We start from the raw sequence: 18601 nt of genomic DNA on the forward strand, positions 1-18601 counted from the left end.
TGTTTCCCAAACTCTGACCTAAAAGGATCATCCATTTAATTTGCGCATTCTTATAACTGCAACATTACATATACACTGGAGAACTGCCTTTCATACTCCTTTTCCATGGCTGAGGCAAGAACTGAACCAATGACAACCACTTCCCAGCCTATCCCAAACGATCCTAGGCTGAATATGCAACCCATGCATTCTCATGTAAATGTTTTCATTCAGTGGGTCTCCTGAACACATTTAAACTAGTGAAAAGTCAACCCCAGAGGTCCAACACTCTACAAAGATGTCAGACTCAAGAGTTCCAAGGATCTACAGAGATGCCAGCTGCACCAGTCCAAGGATCTATGTAGATGTTAACCCCAAAGGTTTAAGAATCTATAAGTAGACAACACATTTTCTTGCAACTGTGTTAAAAGGAAAACATAACAATGAAACAAAAAATGATGTGTTTTTATTGATCTTTCTTTTGTTTATGTGTGTGGGTAGCCCATACAGGACATTTTAAACGTTTTTCACAAAAATGAGGAACAGCAGCATGCTTGTAACAAGTCATTGGTGAGAGCACAAACATTTCATAAGGCTTTAAGACAGGGATGGATAACATATGACCTACAGGTTATATGCGGCTGCTTGGCCTTTTTCACAGACCCCCATTTCCTTGCTTTAAGATAATACCTACTGCCACAGAACATGCAGGGAAATTGCAGGATCCATTGCAAACCTAGATTTATTTGTACTTCCCTGCTAATTGTAACAAACTTTCTTTTTTACTCTGCTGATTAATGTTTCTCCTTCCTGTACTAGAAATGTTGGGTGGCTTTTGGTTGATGGTCTAATTTTCAGTCTACAGATATCCAGGCTTTTCCTATTACCATCTCAAAGCCCCACATTCCAGGCTCCAAGATTATCAAGGTGTATATGGATTGCATAATCTGGTGTTTAGCACTGAATCACGGATCTTCTGGATTTGTCCAAGCCTGCTTTTCAAACACTTTCTGCTGAAAAGCACCCAGTCGAAAAGAATGGAAGCTGGGGTACATGTATACACTTAGTCTAAGTGCTTCAGAGACCTCTACACATATTGAGACTGTTTAGAAATCAGAATTTGGTACAAAAGAACATGGAATGCATTTATCATTTGCTCTCTTTGGTCTCCAAAACACTCACTTTCTCAATTAAAAGTAGGAACATGAGCTACCTGCAAAAGCACAGCTAATGTGAAATTATTTCATGCATTTGTTTGTAGCACTTACCTATCAGGTTCTTCCACTCAGGGTCCAGGTCTGCTTGATTGGCCAGACAGCCTTTCAAAACATTGCGGCAGTAGCTGTTACATGGCTTTATGTTCGACATACCCCGGCAATGTGCACAGTACATCAGCTTCATAATGGCCCGACTGCAATACTGGCTTAGTGGAACCTTGAAAAAGAGAGCTATTATTTCTTAAATGTCTAAAGAAGAAAAGTATACTTCACAATATAAATAATGAAACAGAACCCCGAGAAATGACAGAGAAATGGTAGCTGTCCATTTGATTGAGACCATTAATAGGAGACATAATTTTTTAAAATCTTAAATCCATGGGGCTAGCCAAATTTATTTCAAATTGATGTCTGATTTATTTAACAAAATTTATGTCTGATTTAGCAAAAATAAATCAAATCAAATCAAACTCCACCAATATTTTCAAATTCTGAAAAGTGGATTTTGACTAAAAATAATCTCAGACAGCTAAAAATGTAAATGACTACTTAGCATTCCCTATTCCTCTAGGTGTGTCTCTTGACTGGGCCTAGTCAGCTATGAAAAATCAAATGTCAAAAATGATCAGCTATCAAGTGTTGTTAAGAATACTATCAACAGTTCACAATTCCACATATCATAGCATGTCACCTATCAAACTTTGACATATATAAAAACAAAATCTGAAATAATTGACTCAAGTATCAAATAATATCAAACGTCAAATAATGACATAATCACTTCAAACTATACTTTGTGCGTCCCGAAATACAAGGCAGCTTCTTGCCTGCTTTTGACTTTTGGTCCCTCAGTACCTACATACAACAGGCAGCTTCAGAAGTTCATAAATTTCACTCCCATTTGCACAGTGCCTTAGATCAAAGAAGTGAGGCTGATTCATACATGGAACCAGTACTTCATTAGTACACACCATGGTCTGGTTTGATAGTCAACATAAAAACATGGTTTGTCAATTCAAACATAATATGAAACTATAGCTAAGCCACAGCTTGGTATGATGCCTTATTTCAGCCATCAGACAAACACATGAAGACACCTTTAATGAAAATGAATATAGGGAGTAAATTCCTGCTTATCTGGAGCTCCCTGAGTTCTTAATGACAGCTAAGGATATTCAATTAACCTACCAGTCTGTCAATACACTGCCAGGCATCTTTGTTGCCTTTCTCCCAACATCCTGTCACTCAGCTGTGAGCAATGAACAGAATCCATGTAGGCAGAAGCATTTGCCTTCTATTTGTACAGTTGCTTCTTTTTAAACATTGAATAAACATGATACCTCACTGATAATCTTAAGTGGAACAGGTATTGAACCATTTTGGAACTCATACTTTATTCTGTGAAAAGTGTGTACTATGTTTCAGATCACAAACTTTATATCCTAAATAGCCTTCTCACCCATATTTAAATCTAAAAGACAGATACACTTCTCAGAACAGTTGGCAGTGGGAACAAAGCTTAATATTGTGCCACCTGAGCAGGTGATAACCAGAAAATAACTTCTGGTCATGGTGGATAGCTCAGTAAGAAACTCAACTCGGTAAACAACAGCCGTGACAAGGTGAATTCCATGGTAGGGATTATTAGGAAACCAGTTTAAAATAGAAGTGTCAATACTGTAACACCTTTATAAATCTATAGCCTGGCAACATCAGGAATACTACATATAGTTCTGGCCACTCATCTCAGAAATGGTATTACAGAATTGCAAAAGTGTAGAGAAAGGGCAATCAATATGAGCAAGTGCCTAGGTATCCTCCCTACAAGGGAAAAGCAATGGGGGGGGGGGGGCGGGTGGAATAAAAGTTTGTAACATTATGCATGGTATAAAGAAAGTCAATAAAGGGACAGTGTTCCTGTCTTCAACTCCAGAACCTGGGGACATCCAATGAACCTGACTGGCAGGCAGTTTAGTACATAAACAGAACACCTTGGGCAGAAACAAGGGAGAAGCTGGGTGATGGCTCCTAACTGGGTGATGGCTCCTAAACCAGATGGCTTTAAACAGGCAAATTAGAAGGTAGGTTTGTTATGATGGATACCCTGGCAGTACAATGGCATCAGGGGCGAAGTGAGCAGTTTTGTGGGCATTCACACGACAGTTCCCATAGCCATGGCCCAAAGGAGAGTTCGAAAATGCAGGCAGGTGAGCTGATCTGTATCAATAAAGCAGTTCCAGCAGTTTGCATTTTACGAGGCGCAGGCATCTCACAAGGCTACTGGATGTTTCAGGACCAGGTGGGATCTACACTAAGCATTTCTGCTGCCATTGTAATGCCTGATTCACTGGTGTGCCACATGCCACTAACCCCAAGCAGACCTCCGTGCGCTGTTTCTGCCATTATAGTTTGTATTTCTTCAGAGCAGTTAAATCATAACTATTTTTTATGTTATAGTTTGTGCTAAACTCCTAGTACTGCTTTTGTGGGGAGGAATCATTTCAGTGAGCTGGTGGGGAGAATTTATTTTGCTTTGACAAGCCAGCGGCAGCTCTGATAAAGAGAGAAGCCTGATCAGCCTTTGGTTGCTTCCCCAACCCTCTTGCGCGCACCCCCCCCCCCCCCCCAGCTTCTCTCTCTTTCTCTCTCGGACTTGCCCAGTGAACTGGAGGGTAAATGCAATGCTGCTCCCCACCGCCCTCTGCCCTCCTTTGCAATGATGATGATGATGATGATGCAATGTTTTTTCAAGGCTTCCCCTGGCCTCTTGCTGCAATTGTATGTCTACTCAGAGATAAATTCATTGAGTTCAATGGGGCTTACTCTTTGGAAAGTCTGCATGGGAGAGGGGCTGCACTTGCTTTTCATACTGTGTATAGCTAATCGATCTGAAAAAAACAAAAACAAATGGGTCTTAAAGGGTCATTTCCCTGTACACACCAATGTTCTTACTCTTCCTACACTGCTGCTGGGGAAGTCATTCTCTCCAGCTCACTGCTTCTGTGAAGACGGCAGCTAAGCTTGGAAGGAAGAGAGAAGCCTGATGGGAATGGCAGATGATGTCAGTGCTCCTGCTGCTCAGAAGAGCATCCCTGCAAGCTCTGGCTTGCGTACTCCATTGAATAGGAGCAGTGGGGAAGGGTCTTGTCTTCTAGCTTTCCCTGTTAGACCCTGTGGCTAACAGAGAGAAGTGCAAAGACAGCACTCGTGTGTGCATGTGGTTCTAGGGATCCAGATGTTCAGTGCCCCTGCCTACTTGGGATGGGGCATATACGAGTCTAATGCTTGCAATTACATGTATTTAAAACTTTCCGGTCTCCTTTGGTTATCACTGGGTGGCGCTTTGGTCCTACAGTAAAGAGGAAAGCAAGAAAGGAGTTTCAAGAACAAAAACATCAATCAGTCAAACAAAAACAACAAAGACACGCAAAGACATGCTCGCCTGCTCGCTTGCTCCCTCTCTCTCACCCCCACTCCCATTCATTTTTATGTTAAAACATTGAGGCTCATGAAAACAGTTATTTAACATGCAAGGTTTTCATTTAACTACCTAGGTTGACTGAAGATTATTATGAAGCCAAGTGAGGATGAGAACCCAGAATACTGATACTTTAAAAAGGATAATTCATGGCAGAGGCAGACTGTTCCACTGGAAAGATTGTTTACAAGGCACTAGAAGCTGCTACTTCTTTTCTGCCAACTAGTTTTCATGAGCTAGGATTGCATGAAGCTTGCCCTAGCAGAGAAAAATACCTAATGGTAATTGTTAAATGTACTTTTTAATGGTTCATGATGAGCATACCTTGAGTATCAGAATTTCTCAAGAGGTAATGCCAGTGAAAAAAAAGATCCTTTTACAGGGATCCATTTTAACCTATCCCATTCCTCAAGGCATATGTGAGAGCACATAAAGGCAACAATCCCTTATTTCAACCTTCCCCAATATGGTGCTCTCCAGATTTTACAGCCTCCAACTCCCATCAACCTCTGTCAGCATGACCAATGGGAGCTGTAGTTGATAACATTAGAGGGGGACCAAGTAGGAAATGCTGCCTTGTTAATTTAAATCCACCTTTTCCATGGAACCTTCAGTTCAACCCCCTTATGCTCTACTGGAGGGCTGGGCAGAGGATAGATGTCCAAATGCTTGGGACATCAATTCTCAGAAGCCCTTACCAGCATGGCCAGTGGTCAGGAATGCTGAGAGTTGAGATCCAAAACATCTGAAGATCTGCTTTCTGCCCATCCTTGGTCTACTGTAGCTCAGCCTGAATGAAATCTAAGCACATGGAGCTGAAATGACCACACACTGTTGCCCTGCTTACTGGATCTCTCCTTCTCCATTCTTTGTTCCTTCCTGTACATCAATTTTAGTGTGAAAGCTTCTTGGGGGAGGGACCTATGGTCTTATTTATTTATTTATTCATTCAATTTATATCCTGCCTTTTTCCTACAAAGGGCTCAAGGCAGCTAACATCATTCTCCTCCTCCATCTTATCCCCACAACAACCCTGTGAGGTAGGTTGGGCTGAGAGTCTGTGACTGGCCCAAAGTCACCCAGTTGGCTCCATGGCTGAGCGGGGACTAGAACCCGGATCGTCTGAGTCCCAGTCCCATGCTCTTAACCACTGCACCACACTGGCTCTTACAGTCTTGTACTCTCCAACATATCATGCCCATGATGGTAATGCTATATAAATAATAGTAACACTGTAATTCATAATTAGGTTTGTTGATTTTAATGTATCACACCAGAACCATATAAAGCCTTTATGAAAATGGACAAGGCAACTTTAGTCACTCTATAGTTAGTTGAGTAGAATTCGGTAGTCAAGACCCAAAGCAATTAGTATTGTTAAAAGATGGGTGAGTAATTCACCTTTTCCTTAGCCAGTATACTGTTTCTCCACTGCCAGGAAAAGGGCAAAAAGCACCCTCAGGTTGATACAGTACAGCCTGCTCATAGAGGTATTAAAAACATACAGCCATAAAGAAATACTGGATGGTGAAACTGGTTTTGTGTGTATAAAACTGGTAGCAAGAAACCACTTGCCTCCTTTTAGTTTGCACGACAGAATTCTTGCGCTGTTCCTTTCTCTTGTGCCTCTCAAATCCTTATTTCTGGTTTAGTTTGGGTGTGCTTGGTTGGTGTGTTTAAAACTGTCATGTTAACATTCTTTAGACACAGGTTCGCTCCTGAGAGTAATTCCTGTGAAAATCTTTTTGGTATCTTAAAAGTTTAAAGTGCAATCCTGCGCATGTTTAGACAGACAACAGACTTTCAGCTCCCAGCATGCCTCAGCCAGCTATGCATTTTTTCTGTCTAAACATGCCTAAGATTCATCTCTACTTGCTTTATTTTGAATGCAAGCCTTTGTAGACTTCAGTTCATTTTGTCACAAACCATTTGTGCGTCCATACAGATGTCCATTTTGGCATCTGACAAAGCACACTGTAGTCAACAAAAGCTCCTTCTCTTAAAATAAGCTGACTTTGAAGGTGCATAGAGATCAAATATTTTCTTTTAAAACAAATGACCAAAGGTTACTATGTTCGAAGCCTAAATTCATTGTGGGAATAAGCAGTAAATGTGTTCTGATGATCACTTTACCAATCAGTTAACATCAAAATCAGCTGTGGAGACCAGCAAACCACCCTCTTCATGAATCTTCATTATGCTTTGCTATTTATCTGGGGCATTTATTTTTCCCATTCTTCAGCAAGGCTAATTTCAGAGAAGCTAACAAAGACTAAAACATAACAAATAAATTAACAATAAAACCAACAGAACACAGAGAGCATATTTGTCATAGACCCATGACCATAGATTGGTCACTGAGAGCATATTGGTCCACTGTCTTCACTTGGCACTTCAAACCCCCCAAAGAGAGCGTCTGGCAAGTTTCCTTCTTGATGCTGTTGCTATTGTTGTAATGTGCCATCAAGTTGTTTCTGGCACTATGAATGAATGTTCTCACAATGTCCTGCCCTTGCCAGCTCTGCTCAAGGGAACTTAAACTCTTGTACACCCGAGGCTGTGACTTCCATAATCAGAGAGCCACAATCAAAAAGATCCTCACTTTTTGGATGAGATAGCCAAGGAAGGCCTTTCAGGGTGGTGATAATATCCAGGCAGGTGTATGTGCGAGACGACAGTTTCTGAGGTAGCATGACCTCACAAACCATGTACAGTTTTCAAGGCTTAAAAGCAACACTTTGAAATTTAAATTGTATTCAGCAATAGACCAAGAGCCAGTGCAGTTGTCGTAAGGCAGATGAAGAATGTTCCATTTGCCCAGTGTCAGTCAGCAATTGTGTGCTAACAGAATTTTCTGAGCAGAATTCAAAGCTAGTGCCATGTACAATGCTTTGGAGTGATACAAATGGAATATTACAAGAGCATGAATACCTGGCCTGGCTCGCCTGCTCCTGCTGGCACATTGATCTTAGCTATGACAGGTGGCTTGAACCACACAGTTTTTTTGGACTTTCAAAGTTAAGCCAGCATCTCATTCAGAAGACTGGAAGCCCATTTAGAACCAGTGGAATACTGTCTTCCACTTACAAACTGTACCTCTGCTTTGTCTGGATTGACTGTCAGTTCACTTTTCCCTATCTTGCCTATGTATAATGCATCTATTGCACACACTGTGGGGGTCCAGGAAAGGAGCTCACTTGCAAAATGAACCAGTAAACGGAAAACAAACAAACGAAGCATAAATCAGCCATGGGCAGTAAGGCTTATTATCCTCTGTGCATGGTAACCCTGTAGATCTGCTAGAAACTTACTTCATTATTCACTTGTATATTCTGATGTGAAATGTACAGTCAATGGATAGGAGTAAAATTGAGATGGCACTGTTCTGCTAAGAAGAACAATTAGGAATTGTATGGGATTTTAAATATATGTACTCTGTTTTGAAATCACTTACTGGCATTTGGGTTATAACACTGTGGGGGACACTGAATACAATCAACATTTACATGTGCACACAAGACACCTCATCTTACTCCACAATACAAGTTGAGATCCCCACCTTATATTACATGGAAGCACAGGTTCTCTAAGGACAGCTACATCCCACACTGCCGCACTAGCTACATTCCACACTGCTGGACTACTGTACTTATCTGGGTGATCCTCCAACGGCACTTCAACATTACCTTTCCTGGAAACTGGAACAGTTCTGGAATGGGGAGGAGGGTGGGGCTGCAATGTTACTCTAGAGATGGCATTGGCAAGCCAGTGACTTCCAAATATTTTGGACTAGAACTCCCCAACCACCTGTCCAACTTTGGGAAGGAACTATGTTGCAATAGCTGTCCTGCTACCAGGATAAAATAAAAAAGAGGGCACTGGAGAATCTAAATGCAGCCGTGATATGCAATAGCAGAAAACATAAGACCACAAGAAAAGCCATGCTGGATTGCATCAGTGGTTCATCTAGTCCTACACTCTGCTTACACAGCAGCAAACCAGCTGTCCACAGGATCCTCATGCAGTGTATGAGTACAATAGCTCCTTCCTGTCCAAATTCCCCAGGAACTGGAGGACATAGGCATACTTCCTCAGCTACCAGAGGTAGCACAGAGCCTTCAGGACTAGCAGCAATCAAGAGATGTTCGGGCTTGAATTGTTCCAGGTGAGTTCTATTTTCTACTGGATTCAAGCCTTTGTGAATGGTATGGTTTCCTGGAGAATAAACTATTTTTTCACTTGTGCATCAAGGACTAGATCACAGAAGTATCTCAGGATATGTCGAGAGCAGAGCCGGCTGGTGCTGGAGGTCAGACTAGATGGCCCGGGAGACCCCTTCTGACTTGCTCTGTTTTCTATGTTTCTATGTTTCTATATTGAATTGGTGCCAAAGCTTTCAGATATATCACAGAACAAGTATACAGGAAAGATCAGTGCAACTGCTAGATCAGATCTTTTAACAAAAAATGCACTGTGGAGCTACTGTAAGTGTCGGGTTAAAGCAGAGATGATTTAGGAAAGATTTGAAACACTGCCTCTTGAATTTTACATAACTTCTTTGGATATAGTTAATATTAGGGTGCTTTAGAACTGAAATCTGTTTATGTTCAGGTATGCCACGTTCACGTGTGCAACCTCTACCTCCAGTGTTCTTGAGGTTTCGAACTGGAAGACTTATCAATCTACAAATGCCTCCTGGCATACTTAGGTCTATTGCCAACAGATACCTTTAGGCCTGATACCTTCCACAGGTCAAGACTGGAGACTGTAGGTGGACAGATGTCTGTCACACTGCATCAGTTCCTCTGACCTAAAGGGACCACCAGCAAAGAATAATTTGATACTTTCCAATAAAGTGCAATATTACATTCTTAGAGTGGATGCAACTGAAATGAAGTTTTCTGGCTCCTAGAAAAATATTCTGATTCCACACCAATAATACCCTGATAAGACTCCAAAATGTGTAACATCATAGTTCAAAGAGTTGATCCATACTTCGCTTGTGATGTTCCTGTAAGCCTTCACCTGCCACTGAAAAATTCTTTAAACATAAGCCATTGGACCTCACTGTATCAGAGATAGTATCTGATCAATGCAATATTTCCTTAATCTCCCTCTCTTTCTTTTTATTTGAACACAACTTTTAATCTCAACTTTGCTCCCTGACTCTGATTTATATTCAGTTCCTACTTTCTCATTCTGTACCCTATAAGGAACTGATCAAGATACCTGCTTTTAAAGTCCTATTTTTAACTATGCATTTTTCAAGTCAGAAATAATAAAGTAAAGTGGGAGATCACTTTGATAATGTCAGTAAGCAAACAAAAAGACAGCTTTCTTTAGATATACAAAGATAGATTTTTTGGTATATCTTTCTTTAGATATACAAAAGATAGATATTAAATATCAAAGATTAGAAACAAAAATAACTTTTTTTAATACTCCTCTATTATTCAAACCAGAATTTATCTGAAATTCCAAAGATAAATGCAAACACTGAAAACAACATATAGATCAGATATAAATAATAACTTCTCAATCAGTGTAAATCAACAACAAATCATGAATTAACTCTGGTTTTTTGTTTTTTTAGCTTCTAGCCAATCAGAGTTTCCATATTTGGATAAAACCATAACAACAATTTAGGAAAGATGCAGTGGGAAGGCAACCGGCACTCTTATGTACTTGCACATGTTCAGACATGGTTTGCTAACCATGGCTTCTTTCACTGTGTGAACCATGTCAGTGTCAGTCCATGATTCCTACAGGTGAGGGCTCCCCATTCCCCAATGGCTGGCTATCACTACTTTGGCTACAATTAAAAGATTAATGTATTAAAGAGCTTCCCTAGGCTTTCCTCCATGTGTTCAGTGGAAGCATGTGGGGATTGTGTCTTAGACATTTATGGATAACTGTTACTTTATTGATATCTCAGATTCATGCCACAAAATACATTTCCTGAACATGCCAATATTCTCACCAGTTCCTTAGCATTTGCACAGGAAAATGTAACAAGTGCGCCTGGCCATAGCAATATAATATTAGTCTTATTGTTCCCACTGGGAGAGTTATCTACATGCACAGACTTTGCCTGTTGAAATCACTGGAACTTCAAAGCACTCAGTTTTGCTTCATCCCCATGATCTGCACCAGTGTTATGTTTGCTGCATAGTGCTGGTTTGATCCAAGACACTGCTTTTCTAGCAGAGTCAACTCCCTCTTTGAATTGCTAAAATATATCTGAATACGCTGGCTAATTTTACATTCAGATTACTGCCCACTCAAATTTATCCTGCTAATTCAAAACTGATGAAAAATGATATGGGTGGAAATGGAGAGGGCTTTCTTAAACCACAACATGCATTGATCAATAGATCAATAATTAGATTAAAGCCTGTCATTTCTAGGTGGCTCACAACCAGAGAAGGAGAACTGTAGCTAAACTCACATCTGTTCCCCTTTAAATAATTGGCATGCCATGGAAACAGTTTATGACAATAGTTGATTTTTGTTAAGTACCACCAATCTTATTCTAGTGATAGCCTCTGTTGAAATACTGGCTCAGATCCTCTGATGTCACTTCTATTAAGAGGAATTTCACTAAGATCAGTTCATACTAGGTCCAATCTTCACTGGACTCTTTTCTAAATTCACTTGACAGCTTAGTCAAGAGAAATAACAATACAATCTTTATGCAAACACGGTTCCTGTAAAGTCTGTTCCTTCTTCCTCACTCATCTGTAGTTGCTGCAGGGATTAAGAGAGGTGACTGGGCACCTCTCTCATTAAGATGTGTTCCTACATGCTTTCATCGAGCAGGTGTCGAGGAATGCTCTGACAAACACTTGAGATCTGTCTTTAATTGAGGGGAATTAAAAAGGCATTTTCCAAAGTTCTATTAGGCAGGGGTTTGGGTTAATCAGCTTGTTCAGACTTGTCTACATTTTCTGGTGAAGGATTATTTTGTTTATGAGAAATAGGCATATAATCCTTTGGGAATAAATAAATAATTCAGATAAGTAACGGTTCAAAGGAAACACAATATGATGTGTGTGTTTTTAGCATACACATTTCATTATTTTCTTGTTCTTGTTCAGATATTTTAGAAAACTAAAATAGTCAACTAGAGGTTTGCTGCTCACTTACAATATGCACAGATGCAATAGATGCTCAAGGAGACGCCTCTCAAATTTGATATGTGAGGTCAGCACCATGCCCATTTAACCAGCTGGGAAGAATAGACATAATCGAGGGAAGGCTTCTCCAATTCACTGCCCTTCAGATGTGTTGGGCTTTAACTCTTCCCATCCTCCAGCCAGTACGGCTGGCTAGGACTTGCAGAGAATTATAGTTCAACACCAGGTTGGGGAGGTGATGTGACTTATTGCCAAGATCAGTTATTTTTTTAGTGGAAGATAAAAGCAGGACATAGCTACATACACTGGCGACAGTGACACACGCATTGGTAACTTCCCAATTAGACTTCTGTAACGCGCTCTACGTAGGGCTGCCCTTGAAGACGGTCCGCATACTTCAATTGGTGCAGAATAGAGCTTCCAGGTTGCTGACGGGGACTGGGCGTTATTCTCATATAACCCCAGTTCTCCGTCAGCTTCACTGGCCCCCGATTGAAGTCCGGGCCCAATTCAAGGTGTTGGTTATGACTTATAAAGCCCTTAACGGCTTGGGACCTGGTTATCTAAAGGAACGCTTGCGTCCATATATGCCCTCCCGCCCCTTGAGATCGGCAACAGATGCCCTTCTCCGGGAACCCTCTGTGAAAGACATTAGGAGGGTGAGTACCCGGAGGAGGGCTTTCTCTGCGGTGGTGCCCCACCTATGGAATGTGCTCCCCAGAGAGGTCCACCTGGAGCCATCGCTATTTGTTTTTTTTGGCACCAGGCCAAGACCTTTTTATTTAAAACTTATTTTAATTGCTAACTTATTATGGTATTTATAGGATTTTAAAATTTTTAAGCCGAGATGCTACCAGGCTTTTTAACCTCTAATTGTATTAATTGTTGTTTATATGCTTTAATTATGCTGTGAGCCGCCCCGAGGCTTTCTTTCGATGGGGGGGGGGCGGCATAGAAATGTTTTAAATAAATAAAAAAACACTATTAATAAAAAGGTACATATATCTGTCTCATCTATATAAATATTTCTAGCATTCTGTCACACACACACACACACACACACACACACACACAGCTTGATAATGCCAGCAGTAACTTTCCATTGACCTCCTTGTCTTTTCTGCCTTCTACTTTTCCTCTCATGCCTACCTATCTTCCCTTCTTTGGTTTGATGCTGGCTCCCTTAGGGCCTTTTTGAATGATATTTTGCTCTCTAGAGCCAATTGAAGAAGGATGGAAAAAGGGCTTAGGCTCACGTGCTCCTCTGTGCTTTCCTCCTCTGCCATACACAGGCTCCCCCTCCACATCATAATGGTGGAGCTTTTACTAGTGCACACATTGCATGCTACCTAAAATGGGCTGGCTCCAGGCTAAGTCTTTCTCAGACTCACTAAAGTCCATGGAACTTATGTTAATCATTTCCAGTTATTTCAATGTGTCCACACTAACTATGACTAAGTCTGGATCCAGCCCATTCTGACAAAACTCATTTAGAGCTTGTTGAAACCACCAGAGGCACTTGATGTGATCAGTTCAGGGTTTTTAATGATGAAAATGGCCTCCACTGAAGGAGAAGCAAGCCAGAAGAATTTGAAGTCCCAGTTTACATTTAGCATGGAAGCAGAATGGTAGACCCTACAGCACTCAAGGCACTTCTACATAAAGTGACTAATGTTCCAAGGTTTGTGGTCTGACAGGAAAATGCCAGACTTTTTTATTTTAAAGAAAAAGCCAGCATATCTCCCACAGTAGAAAGGTATACATGGAGATAGCATGACAGCAAAACAAGACCGAAGCACATTTTTGGATAGGCTTCCGTATTTGGAGTGGCATTTGTCTTCCTCATCCACTCCCCACTTAATTATTTAACTCTGTTAAAAGGAGTGTGTGTATGAGAGAGAATGAGCATGAGAGAGGAAGAGAGAGAGGGAGGGAAAGAGAAGTTTAATATATTTATAAAAATAGCTAATTTGGAATAATGTTGGCAATAACACTTCTGTCTATATGATAAGTAGTTACCCTTCCTTCTTATACACAGCTTAGTTCTTTCAAAAGGGGAACATCTACACCCCCATGAAATGGCTGTTCTAAGACTAACATTGATTGAAAGTACCAAAATAGCAATTGTCTAGGCCTCTACTTCATGTGGGGAGCCTACATGCATGCAAAAGGCTTGGCACGGCTTCAATTCATCCCCAACATGCGGTGGCCACCAGGGGCAGTGACAGAGAAGGCTGGAGAACACGAGGTCATCCTCACTGACTCCCCTTGCACATTCACTAAATACATTAACGTGGGTTGGGGGATCCTCCTCAGTCTGAGTGCTGACCTGGCTCCAAAGAAGCATGTCACACCCTAGCAATGAGTGGGCCACACCTCAAAGCAGATATGCACTACAGATATGCACCCCAGTATGTTTGTCCCCCCACATACTCTCAGATACACCAACAAAAATGAAGAAGGAGGGGAGCTACTGAGCAACATTCCTTTCTTGCAGTACTGCATAATCCAGGCATGTGATGGAATTATAGAAGCTATTCGGAAAGTCGGACTTACCGTGAAGTGTCCTTCTGGTCAGCAGAGTGGACCCAACAGGAAAAGGTTAACTCCTCCACCTTGAGAAGGCAGGGCCAATGAAATTTCACTTCTGCCCCTGGAGAAGGACACCCCCCTCAGTCACAGAACTTGCTGATAGCAGCAGAATCCTCTGAAACTACAAGCTAAAAAGGTAGAAAAGATGAACAGTTCCCACCAACTATGCAAAAAGACAGATGAGTGAGTACTGAATGGGACAGACGCCAAACAAGTCCTAGGAGGAACTGTGCTAAGAATGCTCCCCCTACCATCATGTAACAGGAGTCATGGAAACTGCAGGATGGACCTATTGGGTCCATTCTCTACTGGCAAGAAGAACACTTTGCAATAAGTTCAACTTTCTATTGTCAGTCAGCAGAGTAGTGGAGCCAACAGCAAAGGGAAGTTCAGTGGCACTTTCTCCACCAGGTGGACAGAGTGACTCACAGACCTGTAGAAGAACCTGGCCAGCCAAAGAACTCAGCAACCTCAGCCAAAGCATCGCCATCAAACTTGTATTGCAAGACAAAGGTACGGGAATAAACCCAGGTAGAAGACTTGTATATATCTTCCAGATATGCTTGAGTTGCTTCCCCATTAATGAAAAGACCATGATTTCCTCTGGAATAGGCTTGTTGGAAGAATGGTAGGCCAAGAGATATAGTCTACGAATAGTATTTCTGACACTTGACACCCCTGTTCTCCCTGTATGTTGGAAACTGGGCTGTCCTATGTAGGTTTGATGTAATTTTTCAGCATTCTCCACACAACTAACTTACATCACAACTGTTCCCTCTTGTGGGAATGACCAGGACAAGAATCAGACAGGACAACATCCTGACACTGAAGATAGGCAGAGTTTATTTTAGGAATAAATGCTGAATTAGTATATAGGTCAGATTTTAGACAGTGAAAAATGCAGCGTTTCCCTCTGATGGAAAGGACAGAGTTCTTTAACCCCCTAGCACAGATGAGTGCTGCCAGAACTCCACCTTCCAGGTGAGTTCCTTGACAGGGATGGAACTCTGAGACTCAAAAGGCAATTTGGTGAGAGTCTGGAGCAATACACTGAGATTTTAGGTAGGGAACTTGAGTATGGGAAGGACAGACAGAAAAGTCATCCCCTTAGGAAATGACTTGACTTCTAGTGTGAAGCCCCAGAATTGTATTCAGGGCTGCCACTTGATGCTTTACTCCTGCCCAACTGTAGGAAATCCTGAAGGTGAAGGGATCCAGCATAAAGCTGAAATATTTTTCCCCTCTTACACCTACAAGCTGTCACCATTCATTCTCCAGGCATCAAGATGGAGCTGCTCCAGGTCCAGATGGAACAGAGGACTCTGGGGAAGGAGTCTGGGCCAGTTGATGCTGCTCCTAGAGTTTTGAAAACCATGGTTACAAAAGAACCACCATAATGACATGAGAGTTTTTTTAACCTTTCTGAATAACCTGGGAAAAGATATACATAAGTCTCCAGAGCCAGGGACAATGGTACACTGTGCTGTGTATCTTGGAATCCTGACATTAACTCTGGCGTTAGCAAAGAGGCTGAGGTCCAGTGTCTGCCAGAACTGTACAATTTTGTTAAAGGCCTTGGAAGGAATGAAGACTGATCTTCTATGGTTATCCAGCTGAATCAGTCCTCCTGCTTGCTCAGTTCATTTTAACATAGTAACAGTAACAGGTGATGGGTGGGACTATGCTCAGGACAGCAAAAGTGAAACTTTGTTCTGGAAAACCCTGAGCAAGAGTCTCCTTGCTTGCTGATGTGTTGCAATATTTTCTGTCTTTATTAGGACATACTTGCCCTAACATTTTTGGAAAAAGCCAGCAATATATGGAAGACTGCTCTTAACTGTAGCCAGTTGATCAGACAAGACTGCTTCTGTGTTGACCAAAGATCCTGGATGATTATCCTGGCAGTGAGATACACATCCCAATAAGCTGGCACCTTGAATGATTAGAATTTGGACTAAGGGGAAGCCTTCTGGCCAGATGTCCTGGGTTAGGGCAGTGGAGGGAGGCAGAGGCACAATCTGGGAAACTCAGGTCCAAGTGTCAGCCTGAGTCATGCTGAGTGGATGAGGGAGAAGAAATCACTGAAACATGCAGGAGTGGAAGTGGACCCATGGAACCAAATCTATTATGGCAATCATGAACCCCTGCAGCTGGGACAGGGACATGAGCATAGACTTGCTGGAGAAAACCAAATGGTCAAGAGTCTTTCTGGTTCTTGACTAAATGGCCAGGAACACTAACTTGGTAGCCATGCCTGTCATGACCACCAGATGTGGAAGTCTTTGAACAGGGACCAGAGAACTTTCCCACTGTTGATAATGTTGTGAGCTGCCCCGAGGCTACGGCAAGGGGCGGCATAGAAATGTTTTAATAAATAAATAAATAAATAAATAATGAAAGCATAATCAGCCAAACTGTCAATGGTGAGGAATAAGTAAGTCACTGTCCTCTCCTTCAACAAAGGCCTTATAGTAATTACTGAGGTACGGGTAAACATGTAGTCCTCCCAGATGCAGATCACCTATTAAGTCAGCCAGAAACTTCATGAATAGCCTGGCAACCAAGGAATGGCGGAAAGGCTGAGCACAAAAGGGAAATTGCTTCCTACTAAATGAGAAGTGGAGGTACCTCCTCTGAGAGGGGTAAATGGGAATGTGCAGCCATGCCTCTTATAGGGCAAAAGAGACCAGATGGTCTGTTGGATGAATCACCTCAAAGTGAAGTGTCTCAGTATGGAACCTCTGAATATGCAGAAAACAGTAAACAGACTTCAAAGCCGACATTCCTCACCTTTCTCTGTTCCTCTTGGGCATTGTAAATAACACTGAGAAGACACCTGAGGATGTCTTTGTGGGTAAAATGATTCCAATGACATCTTTATTGAGAAGGTGCTGAAGAGATTTTTTTGTCCTTCTCTCTGGTCTTGGAGACCAGAACCTACAGAAACCTGCCCTTGGGAAATGACAGGAATTCAAGGAATCAGCCAGGCCTCACACTGCCACATATTCATGGTGATGAGTACCCAAGAGTGCCAGAAGAGTTGTAAATGTGGGAAAAAGTTGTTCAGAATATTTTCCTTGCTGCTTTTCTCTCCAACCAGGCCTGGTGTGTTAATGATGGAAGGAGCACTGGGGCTTGAAAGGCCAGTTCTGACCGTAAGAAGGGAAAGGATATTCTCAGGGGCAGCCACACTGAAAAGATGGAGATACATTTTTTTAGCCATGGAGACATCCTTCTTACAGGGGGACAGAAGTACTTTTTTGTCTCTTAATTCTATTAGATTTGGAGTGAGGGAGTCCCAAACAACTTGCTTCCTTGGAAAGGTGTGGCACAGACAGAGCGAGCTACCTTCCAATGATGCATCCACAAACTTCAGCAGGCCATCATCCCAGCAGCCACAGACCTAAGAGTATTGTACACAGTCTGTACAAATGAGACTGCAAGAAACTCCACTGCTTTTTCCAGTTTTTGGAGAAGGTTTCCTAAGAATCCAGAGGTAGGTGAAACCTCAGGAAGAAGGGTGTGTGCCCAAAACAGCTGCCTGGGCTACCATGGAATTGGCTGTTAGCTGTTCTTAAGTTGAGGTTGCATGGGCATGACTCTCATTCTGTCTTTCATCTGAATCAGTCACAACTGTATCTCCTTCCTTGAGAGGCTGGGAGGCCACCATATTCTTCACTATGGTCACCTTTAACCTATGCCTGGTTTCTGGTTTAAAATAATGCATCTCTTTAGTCCAAGACAGAACAAATTTTGCTTCCATTCAGAGTTGAGTCACCTCAGGAAGGACTTAAAAGGTAACACAGGATCAGAAAAAGCTTCAGAAGGGGGAAAAAGGCTCTGCAGCCTTGAAAAGCATTTTCTCTTGAAGCTGCAACTGAAAGCCTGGGATAGTCTGTCTGAGCATTTTGATGGCTTTAAATAGAGTAAAAAGGGGAAAAGTCCTGTCAGCACAGACTGTTAAGACTGAAATGCTGCAGGGTGATTACTCCACCAATAACTTTTCTCCTTTCACCTGTATCCAGAGATCAAAGACAGATGGGCACTGGGATCCATCCCAATGCAGTGCCAGAAGGGAATTGAACAGAAAGGGAAATGTTACCTAGGCTTGTTCTCTTTGTGACAGACAGGTCTCCATTGGGGTGGTGGGCACTCTCAAACACAAGCTTTCACTGTTTCTCAGAGTGCTACTTATGAAG

General features: G+C 41.9%; 1 protein-coding gene across 1 annotated transcript in view; it reads right to left on the reverse strand.

Moving 5' to 3' along the window:
* GPC1 (glypican 1) overlaps nucleotides 1-18601 on the reverse strand; it is a 235485-nt gene that overhangs the window by 10367 nt on the left and 206517 nt on the right. Inside the window, exon 4 of the mRNA XM_044432974.1 lies at nucleotides 1248-1413. Within this exon, the coding sequence (XP_044288909.1) occupies nucleotides 1248-1413 (166 nt within the window). The remainder of the gene's footprint in view (nucleotides 1-1247; nucleotides 1414-18601) is intronic.

This window comes from Varanus komodoensis, unplaced genomic scaffold, assembly GCF_004798865.1.
Source record: "Varanus komodoensis strain SLA01 unplaced genomic scaffold, ASM479886v1 scaffold25, whole genome shotgun sequence".
In the NCBI taxonomy this organism is placed as follows: domain Eukaryota; kingdom Metazoa; phylum Chordata; class Lepidosauria; order Squamata; family Varanidae; genus Varanus; species Varanus komodoensis.